Consider the following 12,241-nt stretch of genomic DNA (forward strand, 5'->3'; position numbering starts at 1 on the left):
GTGTATTTTTACGTATTCCCATGGGTCTTAGTTTACCTGGGTTTCATTTTCTACATTTATCTAGTATTTCTTGCTGAACAAATACAAATTTGCTTTTTGTGCAGATTAATAGTTTGCATTGGGTTGGTATGAATTCCTAATTTTATAACAAAAGTGTTTCCTATAAAACACAACAGAACTGAATGTATTTTTTAAAAAAACTTACCACTTACTGGTTGCTCATGTTCCTGATAAATGGAAAGGGAACTTATTTAAGAATTTCTTTGGAAAGCATTATGATCTCAGTATATTTATTAGCTTATTTTAGATTTTAATATTAAATGATTTTACTATCTAAAGAATAACAGTCTTTTTTCATAGTTGGTAGATTTTACTTTATTTCCATTCGTGAAATAATCATATTATTTTTGAAACTTCAGGATCAGGAACAAGTACTCAATGATACAGTGGATGGGAAAGAAATCTATAATACAATTCGCCGTAAAACAAAGGATGCCTTTTATAAAAATATTGTTAAAAAAGGTTATCTCCTAAAAAAGGGTAAGTGTTAAACTTTAAAGATTAAAGATTTTGGGCCAGAGAGAGAAAATACAAAAGGGTAAGGCACTTTCTTGCCTTGCTTGTTGCTGACCCTCGTTAGATCCTAGAACTACATAAGGTTTCTGAATACTACCAGGAATAAGTGATCCCTGAGTGCATAGCTAGATGCAAGCTCTAAGCATAGCAGAAGAGGCCCAGCTCTCTATCCCCAAATAAAATAATAAATAATAGAAGATTGCTCAAGTATTTCACCATTAACTTTCATAAAAGAAGTTTAATAAGTATTGGGCATAAGATTTATCACTGAGGTTATGATGTATTCAGTAAAAAGAGCTTTGATCTTAGTAACCGTATTTAAAATTTTATTTTATTTTTATTTTTATTTTATTTTTTTTTGGGGGGGGTCACACCCGGCAATGCACAGGGGTTACTCCTGGCTCTTCACTCAGGAATTACCCCTGGCGGTGCTCAGGGGACCATATGGGATGCTGGGATTAGAACCCGGGTCGGCCTCATGCAAGGCAAACGCCCTACCTGCTGTGCTATGGCTACAGCCCCAATAACCGTACTTAAAATTTTAAGTATATTAAATCAACATTTCCAATTATTTTAAGAAGTAAGCTTATATACTTCCAAGTATTATTTAAAAACAATCCTGAGATTGTTTCCGGTGCAAAAGTCTTTGATTCTTTAGCTTCTGATACCTCATTTTTTATTTTTAAAGAGAAATGTCATATGATTGGAGGATGTGGTCAGTTTTTAGTTTTTATTATGATTGGAAAAGAATTACTTCTAAGCCAGTATTTCAGAGGTTTGATCACCTTGAGCTCTTCAAAGATACGGTGTACTTCTTTGTCCTTTATGAATCAGTAAGACAAACTGCAGGGGCCTAGAGATAATACAGCAATTTGGGGCTCGTGCCCAGCATGCACCCAAACTGGGTTTGAGTCTTAGAACTACATGGCTCTCTAAGTGATGCTGGATGTGGCCCTGGTAGCCCCTGAGTACCACCGTGTGTCCTGGTAATCCATGGCACAGCAGGACTTACCTGAGGTGTATTGGCACCCTCGGCCCTTGCACTGGATCGTGACCTTCTGTGTGAGAATCGCTGCTGGGGTACTGAGCCTTCTGATCACCTCTTGGGAGACCCCTCTTTCTGGATGAAGGTGCAACCCTATATTAAAAAATCTTTTTTTTCCTCTGCAGATAAATTAGACATACTTTCTCAGGAGGATAAAATGCTTCGAGGCTTTGAAATAAAAAGTTTAATTGTTTGTTTTTAATAATTTTAACAATAAGACTTCACAATTTGTTTGCATAAGGGAAACATTTCTCTTCTTTTAACAGGCAAAGGAAAACGGTGGAAAAATTTATATTTTATTTTAGAGGGCAGTGATGCTCAACTTATTTATTTTGAAAGTGAAAAACGAGCTACAAAACCCAAAGGATTAATAGATCTCAGTGTATGTTCTGTCTATGTTGTTCATGATAGTCTTTTTGGCAGGTAAGAAGTTGGTTTCTTATTTCTTGGAATTGTAGATTATTATGAAGTATAAAAAAATCATGTTTTAAGATCTGAAAGTAATCTAAAAATGTCAGACTTTTTAGGGTAATTTTTGTTTTCCTTACATACTTTGAAACTTTAACTTTTGTGTGAAAGTCTATTGCTGGGGCCAGAGAGGTTTTTATAGTGGGTAAGGTGTTGGCTGGAGAGATTTTATAGTGGGTAAGGTGTTGGCTGGAGAGATTTTATAGTGGGTAAGGTGTTTGCCATGCACATAGCTGACCCAGTAGAGATTCCTGAGTGCAGACCCAGTTGTAGCCAGGTTTGGCCCCAGAATGAACAAAAATATTCCACTCCAAGTATCATATGGAAGTCTTTGAAATGAGAGCCTTTATAATAAAATACTTGATCTTTATTATGTTTCTTCCCTGTCCTATCACTAATCTTTTGGGAGAGTAATTATTTAATCATTCTTCAGTAACTCAGTGTATCTTTAGTAGGTTGTTATATATTGACTTGATAGGCCTAGTCCCAAGAAATTTAACATTAAGAATTAATTATATTATTAAAGCTGTTTCAATAGGAAAGGAGGAAAGTATTTCATATTTAAATTAACACATTTTTCTTGCATTTGTGCAGTTTAAGAAATACTGCACTATTGCACTGTTGTCTCGTTGTTCATCGATTTTCTCGAGTGGGCATCAATAACATCTTCCTTGTGAGACTTGTTACTGTTTTTGGCATATCAAATACGTCATGGGTAGCTTGCCAGGCTCTGCTGTACAGGCGGGATATCCTCTGTAGCTTGTTGGGCTCTCCAAGAGGGACTTTGAGCTTATATAGCTGAACCGGAGTTGGTTTGTGGGTGTGTCTCCCAAAAAAAGTATTTAAAAAATATGCATGTCCTTAAAATTTTAAAAACAGTACTATATTGAATAGAAGTTGTGAGAGTGGGCAACCTTGTCTTGTTCTGGATCTTAGAGGGAAGGCTTAGTTTTCCCCAGTAAAAATAATGCTTGTGGTGAGCTTTTGGTAGATGACTCTGACTATACTGAAAGGAAGGTTCCTTCGACTCCCATTTTGAGAGATTTTATCGTAAATGAATGATGCAACTTGTCAAATACTTTCTCTGCATCTGTTGTTAGAATCATATGGTTTTATCTTTTGTTGACATGTCTGCTTTTGGTATTAGAGTGATATTTGCCTCATAGAAACTGGAAGTGTTTCTGTTTCTTCAGTTTCCTGAAAAAATCTTGAACAAGTTTAGGAGTAGTTCCTCTTTAAAGGTTTGGAAGAAATCACTAGTGAATCCATCTGGGCCAGGGCTTTTGTTTTTGGGGGGACTTTTGATTACTATTTTAATTCCCTTGATAGTGATAGGTCTCTTTAGGTATTCCAGATCTTATTGGGTCAGCCTTGGGAGATTATAAGAGTCCAGGAATTTATCCATTTCTGCAAAGTTCTTTTGTTTCATGGCATAAGGATTCTCAAAGTAATCTGATAATCCTCTGAGTTTCAGTGATTTCTGTTGTGATGTCCCACGTTTCATTTCTGATTCAGTTTATTAAGTTTCTCTCTATCTTTTTTTTTTTTTTATAAGTCTTGCTAGTGCTGTAGCAGTTAGGCAAGAAAAAGATATCAAGGGCAGCCAGGTAGAAAAAGAAGTCAGGCTATCACTATTTGCAGATGACATAATAGTATACTTAGAAATTCCTGAAGACTACTGAAAAGCTTATAGAAACAATTGGTTTGTGTAGTATAGTGTCAGGTTACAAAATCAGTACCCAAAATTCCATGGCTTTCCTATATAAAAATAATGACAGAGAAGAAATATTAAAAAAAAAAAATCCCAGTCACAATACTGCCTCAAAAAATCAAGTACTTCAGAATCAGCTTAACTAATGAGGTGAGGACTCCTACAAAACACTACTTCAAGACATAAAAGAGGGCAGTAGGAAATGGAAACACATCCTCTGCTCATGGATCCAGAGGATTAACATTGTTAAAATGGCAATTCTCCCCAGAGCATTGTACAAATTCAATGCAGTCCCTAAAAGGATACCCCTGACATATTTTCAAAGAAGTAGACAAAGCACTCCTGGAATTCATATGGAACAGTAAACCCCCACAAATAGCTAAAGCAGTCCTTGGGAAATACAAGTTGAGTGGCACCACCCTCCCCAGCTTCAAACTGTATAAAAAGCAGTAGTAATTAAGACAGTATAGTATTGGAATAGAAACAGACTCACAGAGCAGTGGAATAGAGTTGAATTTTCTGATACAGACCCTCAAGATCACTTAATCTTGGATAGAGGAGCAAGAAATGTGAAGTGGAGCAAAGAAAGCCTCTTCAACAAGTGGTTCTGGGAAAACTGGACAGCTACATGCAAAAAAGAGTGAACTCAGACTTCTGTCTAATGCCAGGCACAGAAGTCAAATAAAAATGGATTAAAGACCTCAGTATCAAACCTGAGGTACATGGAGGAAAATATAGGCATGATATTGAAGCTAAACGCATCTTTAAGCATAACCACAACTCTCCAGAAAATTGGAAACAAGCATAAACAAATGGGACTACATTAAACTAAGAAGCTTCTGCACCTCAGAAGAAATGGTGACCAAACTACAGAGAAAGCCCACAGAATGGGAAAAAATATTTACCCAATACCCAGTCTGTTTTTCTAGAGTGATTCTAACCTCTTACTTTTCGTTCCTCTTGGAGAGCCTGGCAAGCTACTGAGAGTATCCCACCCGCACAGCAGAGCCTGGCAAGCTCCCCATGGCGTGTTCGGTATGCCAAAAATAGTAACAAGTCTCACAATGGAGATTTTACTGGTGCCCGCTCAAGCAAATCGATGAACAACGGGAAGACAGTGCAGTGCTACCCATCAGATAAGGGGTTAATATCCAGGGTATACAAGACACTGGTAGAATTGTATAAGAAAAAAACTTCCTGGGGCCAGAGCGTTACTACAGCGGGTAGGGCATTTGCCTTGCACACAGCTGGCCCAGGTTTGATCTCCTGCATCCCATATGGTCCCCTGAGCACTGCCAGGAGTAATTCCTGAGTGCAGAGCCAGGAGTAACCCCTGTGCATTGCCGGGTGTGACCCAAGAAGCAAAAAAATAATAATAAACAGTGCATATAAGTATTTTATGGCAGTGTAAAGAAATTAATACCATGTTAATTCAGAGCTTTAGAACATGCTGTATTCTTTCTAGCATTTTGTACTTTCTAGCATTTTGGTGTTGCATTCTTTATTTGTAGTGTTTTTAAAAATTAATTTGCATTGATAGTGGAAATAGTGTACATTAACTTTCCTAAGGTCTATACAGCTAATGGCCTCTTCTAAAAGTAATTTTCTCATAAAAATTGTGAGAAATTTTAATGAGAATTTTAATGAGAAAACTGATAAAATAAAAAAATATTTTTCTAAATTAAAAATTATGTCAGTTTTTCATAAATTGTAAATGTGTCAGTATTAATTTTTCTTTTATCTTTTTGCTTGTATTTTAAAGGCCCAACTGTTTTCAGATAGTAGTTCAGCACTTTAGTGAAGAACATTACATCTTTTACTTTGCAGGAGAAACTCCAGAACAAGCAGAGGTAAATTGTTTGTCAGTCTGTTAAGCCGCATACTTGTTCTAATTGGAACAAAGAACTATTTCACTTAAGAGAAAGTGATTAAATAGAATGTTGATAGTTTGCTATGTTTATTTTAAGGAATGAAGCCTTTACATATAATTTCAAGAAATCCAAAAAAAGGTTTAAAAATTAAAACTTTAAATTCACTTTAAGTATTCTATGTTGATTCTAGCAGAGAATGCTCTTTTAAAGTCCTCTCTGAGGAGAGGCGACACATAATTCTCAGTACAGTTGAAAGGTGAGCCATTTTCTATAACAAGCACTTTTTATTGGTTGAACCTTCTGTCTGAAAATAGAAGTTCAGGAATCATTGAAAGAGACAATGTAGGAAGTATCTTTTTTTCCCCGTTAAGACTAGAATGCGTGCTTTAAGCACCATGTGAAATGTCCTTCAAATGTCTTAAAATCTCATTTAAAACTATTTTTACATATCAAATCATAACAATTCTGGGGTGGTTAGTGTTATCCTGTAATATGCAACTATATTTCTGCTTACATTCAGTGCAAGGAATTTAAAGGTGTTTATGAGATCAAAGGAAGTCACTTTGTTGGAAAGATAATTTTCTGACACTGGACTCCTAAGGATTTTGATTCTGATGTGGGCTTATGATTCAAATTAAGAAAATATCTTAGACTATAGAACCAAGTTGATGCATGAACCATTATCTTTTATAACTCAACATGTTTCAAGGCTTTACAGGAATGTCAAAGACTCACTTGTAATTCGCATAAAGGTTCTTTTGTGGGTCTGTATCTAAGTTTTAGATGCAGAGATAATTATAAGAGTTCAAGGGATTTTGATAAGATATTTTTGGTTAAAATGAGAAAAGTATAATTTTTTAAATCTGTTTTTTTTTCTGATTGTTGCACCATGTTCTCACCTTTTACCTGATTGTCATCTCAGTTTGTTTGTAGACTTGCATTAGCTATGTAAATAGAACATTTTTAACCATTTTTATAAACATTAATTTCGTATTCTTTATTTCTGTTTGCCAATTTAAAGTCCAAAAACTTACTCACTGGTATCTGTTTATTACTGTATTGGACTGTAGGGTCTTTGGTTACTCAGTTTCTTAAAGCAAGGTATGGTAATTTTATTTGATCACTATTTACTCTTAAAACATTCTCTAAACATTGAAAAAAATCCATACTTATTGAACTAGCCAGGAAACTAAAAATATAATTGAATATAGGAATTGTATAGAGCGTTCTAGAAACTTGTAATCTGAAGTGAAATACTTAGATTTATTTATTTACTGCTTTTTTGGTCACACCTGGTGATGCAGAGGGGTTTACTCTTGGCTCTGCACTCAGGAATTACCCCTGGTGGTGCTCAGGAGATCATATATGGGATGCTGAGAATTGAACCCTGGTCGGCCTCATGCAAGGCAAACGTCCTACCCGCTGTGCTATTGCTCCAGCCCCCTTAGATTTATTTTTAAATAAACCTGGCATTTTTCTGTTCAGGCTATTAGATACGCATTTGAATTTCTAATTTAAAATTATTTTAAAGCCAGTTACTATATTTGAAAGATTTTACAAATATTCCCCTTAGATCTTTCTATCTTTGTTACGGTCTAAAGGAAATAATTAGATTCTTATCATCATGCAGTTCTCACATTATGAATTGGTTTTATAAAATCAGCCCTTGTTTCATAAAATATTAAATTTTAATTCTGCCTTATATACCTCTATCTTAAGTTCTTAACTATACTTAAATTTTAGTTGTGGCTAATTGCTAGTCATTGGTACATATTATTAGGTGCAGATATTCTGTGTATAAAAATTATCGTCCAGAGAAAGAAATGTTCAGTTTGAACAAAAATTAATAACTGGGAATTAAACTAGTATATTTCTTGAACTTTTTGCATAGTATGTATATATTAATTTAGTTTTTATCTTTTGATAGGACTGGATGAAAGGTCTTCAGGCATTTTGCAATTTACGGAAAAGTAGTCCAGGAACATCTAATAAACGCTTGCGTCAGGTGAAAATCTTTTCTTTTGTTCTGTCACTCTGTATTTATATATAAATCATATGGGCAGAACCTCAAGTGCTTAAGAATTTCATGATACAATCTTCTTAGTCATCTTAAAGCCACACTTTATTCAGTGGCAGAAAAACAGTTCTACATAGATGATAAAATTCCTTCATGTCTTTGATAGATACTTAGTCCATAATACCATCTTTTCAGCCATATAGCATGTATTTCCATTTCCTCACCTTTTTAAACATCATCAAACCTACAACAAAACCATTCTGTTATGTACTTTCGTTATTTTTTCTTCAATAAATTTTTATGGCTTATATCAGTAGAAGAACTAAGGTAACTGTTAAAAAAAATAACTTAGATAACCAATTCCAGTAAAATTGGGGATTCTTAATTTTACTTCTGAAATGTATTGCATAAATTTGTAGGTAAATTTGTATGTATGTTGAAACTATAACATGTCCTATGTATTCATTTATGGAGACACAGCTGAGATTTTTCTTTTATGGTATATAAAGTAAACTTTATACCCTCTTTTTCTTTGCTTTTTTCTTTATAGTTTACTATATCCCTAGTAATTAGAAAAAATTAAGTATTTTGATACTTTTGTAGGTTTGAGAAAAGTTAAGAGCAGTGTTTATTAATCAAATGGCCGTCTATTTTATTTATGGGAATTTCTTGTTTGTTAAATTTAACTTTTTTAGACGTTCATAGCAGTTATTCCCTTTATAGCTTCTGTTTCCCTTAAGAACATTTAATAATATAGCTAACTATATGTTAATTGCTATTCAGTTTCAGAACATTTTGACTTTTCTATAATCTCTGAAATTCAGATTTTTTGCCAGTGTGTCTTTTATAAAACTTTGATCATGAAATTGTCATTTTAGATAATACTGTGGTATGCATTGTTTGAGCCTTTTATGTGTACCAGCCTTTCATGTGTAAAGGTTGTTTCACTTTACACATTATTATTATATATTTAAGGAAGGTGAGGTTGAAGCTTACATGGTCTTGGATTAATTTATAGGCAGTGAGAGGGAGAGGATTTTATCTTTGAAAGTAAGTGGACCATTGTTGTAAAAATAGTTTATAACTGGAACTGTAGAAAATGAAATCTTCTGTATGAGCTTTATATGGCACATGGATTTTAATTTGTATTATGATACTTTTAAAGAATTTTCAGCTACCTTTTTTTCCTGAACCATTTGTTTTGTGGCAGAAAAGATTATGTCACTGTTTCAGCAAGAATATAATTGGAGTACTTTTTAAAAATGTTTCATCAGTTTTTTAAGTGGGGAGTGTTATCTTAATTTTTTTAAATGTTGTATTAGAAAACAAATTGGGGAGGATGTGCTTCAACCAAACTCAGCAGTGCTTAGACTCTGTCCTCAGAAATCCTGGTGGTGCTTGGGACCACCTGTGCTGCTGGGAATTGAACCAGGCTCAGGAACCTGCAAGGCAAGCATAATAACCCCTGTGTTTAAAAATACACTTAAAAAATTAATTTATTTTTTCCTTTCGGGTTACACCTAATGGTGCTTTAGCCCAGAGACTAGAGAAACATTAGCCAATGGTGCTTCAGCCCGGAGACTAGGGAAACGTGGGCCAACAGACGGCTCCAAATTAGAGCACCGTGTGCTAAAAGATCAACCCAGGGCTCCTGCCTAGAAAACGGGGGCTCCAGCATGTTGAGCTCTCTCTCCCCTGAGGGTGAGAGATGTAGTAATTTTATGTCACATAATAAAGAAAATCGAAATGGAGGACATATTTTCTGAATCACTGTCATCCCAGTGCTCATCGATTTGTCCGAGCGGGCACCAGTAACGTCTCATTGTAAGACTTACTGTTACTGTTTTTGGCATATCCAATACGCCACGGATAGCTTGCCAGGCTCTCTGAGAGGGGCAGCAGGGCGTTTGCCTTTCACGTGGCCGACCCGTGTTTGATTTTCTGAATAAGGAGGGAAAATAAGTTACTATTGGGGGTTTTGTGTCTGATATGTTGTTTTTTATACCTATAAGTCTTCAAATCCAAGTAACAATTTTTGTGCTTTCTTTAGGTCAGCAGTCTTGTTTTACATATTGAGGAAGCCCATAAACTCCCAGTAAAACATTTTACTAATCCGTATTGTAACATCTACCTGAATAGTGTTCAAGTAGCAAAAACTCATGCAAGAGAAGGGCAAAACCCGGTATGGTCAGAAGAGTTTGTCTTTGAGTAAGTCATTATTTCTTTAAATTATTTTTTTTAATAGTACATACATTATTTTTTTCCTATTATAATTGTTCACCTTCGTTAGCATTCTGTTTTTGGTTTTTACCTTTGTTGCTCTGTTTTACTAAGGCATTATTACTGATTAAGTCCCAAAACAGTTATTAACATATACATTCAACATTATTATAATGGCTTCCAGGATCTACTTTAGATGATAAAGATGGTAGGAAAATGTTACTTGCTTTTCTGCATTTTTGTAACATAAATAAATTATGTTATGAATAACAGAAATAGGGAGCTTAATTCATGCCAGAGATAAAGGGATTAGATAAACTGAACCCAGAACATTTTGTTCATTCCTTTTCTCCTTGTTCTTTCAGTGATCTTCCTCCTGACATCAACAGGTTTGAGATAACGCTTAGTAACAAAACAAAGAAAAGCAAAGATCCTGATATCTGTAAGTTGATAGAGAAATTTTATCTACATCAAATATTTATGACGTGTGTACTTCTAAGATTCATAATGAAATGCAATCTAAAATGGAAACTAAGCATTAATAGAAACAGTAAAAACTATAATTTGAGAATTTCTTTCTATACTTCTAAAAGTGGTAATATTTGAAAAGACTATATTATACTTACTGTAAATCCTAAAGTTTAAGGTATATTCGTATCAACCATCTCTTTCCCAATGAATTAAAAACAGCCATGGTTATCTTTTCTCCGACACTTTGCCTATTCCTTCATTTTGTACTTGTAGGCAAATGAAAAGAACTCTTGGGGTCCAAAGAGATAGTATAGAGATTAAACTGCATTTCTTATACCCAGCCAACCCCAGTTCCTCCTCTAGGCAGTGCTTACAGTACTGAGCACCACTAAAGGGTTACACCATTTAAGGGTTACATGATCCCTAGACCATTGGTGTAGCCCAGCACCCCAACCACTCCAGAAAAAATATACTTTTATTATCTCCTATTTATTTGCTGACGACAGCAAACCCTTCTAGTTATTCTCAGCAGCGCTTTCTTCGAGCTGTTGCTAAAATGAGAGGTAGTGAAATTCAGAAATTCACGTAAGAGTGATTTAGGCTAATACCTTCTTATACTCAGGCTTGAGGAAAGAAGTCATATTAAAAGATCAAAGTCTACATTTTCCTCTATAAAATCTTTGTTCTGTAATTTTAGAAGTACAGAATAACAACTATTTGATAACAGTTTAAAGGCTTAATAGTTGCTAAATTCTTTTAAGTGATTCCTGTTATGTTGAGTGAAGTTCGGCTCCCCAGTAATGAAACTGAATGCAAGTCCTTTCCTGAACCATTCCTTCCTCTCTTGCTTTCACTGTTCATCTGTATATCCTTCTTTCCTGCCGTAACAGCTTTCTTATATCTCTTAAATTATCCATGGGTTTTAAAATAAGCCTATCTTAAGGGTTACATGTCTGGAATGTTTCTTAACCTCCACAGGCTGAATTAAATATTCTCTGCACTTCAGTCATATTAACCACTGCCACAGTGCTTACCACACTGTACTATAATTGATTTCTTGCCTTTTTGACTAAACTGACCTCCATGCAAGTCAGAGACTGTGCATTAATCATATTTATATCCAGCATCTCTGCCTATACAGAGTATGGTATGAACAGGCGTACATTAACTAAGCACTTAATTTGTAATACCATTGGCAACTTTCTCCTCCATTCCTTTTGTCCCCCACCTCCCTTTTTGAAGGGGGAGGGGTTCAACACTGGTAGTGCTCAGGGCTTACTCCTGGCTCTGCTCAGGGATCACTCCTGATGTTGGTCAGAGGACCATATGCAGTGGCAGGGATTGAACTATGGTTGGCTGTGTACAGACAGAGCAGGTAGGTCCTTTAACTGCTATGCTATTTCTTTGACCCAATAGCTCCTTTAATTAAAAGAACAAAACTGTTAACACCATAAAGAAGACATGTGAGGAAAATTTACTTGTGTGACTAATTATGCTTTAATCCTTTTAGACAATAATTATTTTATATTTCTCTGTCAAAGTATTTATGCGCTGCCAGTTGAGCCGGTTGCAGAAAGGGCATGCTACAGATGAGTGGTTTCTGCTCAGCTCTCATATACCATTAAAAGGTATTGAACCAGGATCTCTGCGTGTCCGAGCACGATATTCTATGGAAAAAATCATGCCAGAAGAAGAATACAGTGAATTTAAAGAGGTATTAAGTTACCAGTCTGATTTTATTTTTTTCCGGTCATAACAGAAGTTTTAGCATTTATGTTAAGTTTAGTTATGTTATATAAAATTATGTTAAATTTAATGATTTCATAGCTTAGTGGCACATTGACAGGCAGAAATGATTGAAA

At 35.0% G+C, this 12,241-nt stretch overlaps 1 protein-coding gene across 2 annotated transcripts in view; it reads left to right on the plus strand.

Annotated features, from left to right (window-relative positions):
- Window positions 1-12,241, plus strand: part of RASA1 (RAS p21 protein activator 1) — a 97,072-nt gene that overhangs the window by 69,885 nt on the left and 14,946 nt on the right. For both annotated transcript variants that reach the window (XR_008627948.1, XM_004613098.2), the window contains exons 10-16: window positions 420-540; window positions 1,888-2,044; window positions 5,563-5,650; window positions 7,599-7,676; window positions 9,739-9,896; window positions 10,274-10,350; window positions 11,921-12,093. Coding sequence is in view for 1 of the 2 variants with exons in the window: in XM_004613098.2 (XP_004613155.2) it covers window positions 420-540; window positions 1,888-2,044; window positions 5,563-5,650; window positions 7,599-7,676; window positions 9,739-9,896; window positions 10,274-10,350; window positions 11,921-12,093 (852 nt within the window). In the remaining variant the exon portion in view is untranslated. The remainder of the gene's footprint in view (window positions 1-419; window positions 541-1,887; window positions 2,045-5,562; window positions 5,651-7,598; window positions 7,677-9,738; window positions 9,897-10,273; window positions 10,351-11,920; window positions 12,094-12,241) is intronic.

The sequence above is a fragment of the Sorex araneus genome, chromosome 1 (genome assembly GCF_027595985.1).
Source record: "Sorex araneus isolate mSorAra2 chromosome 1, mSorAra2.pri, whole genome shotgun sequence".
In the NCBI taxonomy this organism is placed as follows: Eukaryota; Metazoa; Chordata; class Mammalia; order Eulipotyphla; family Soricidae; genus Sorex; species Sorex araneus.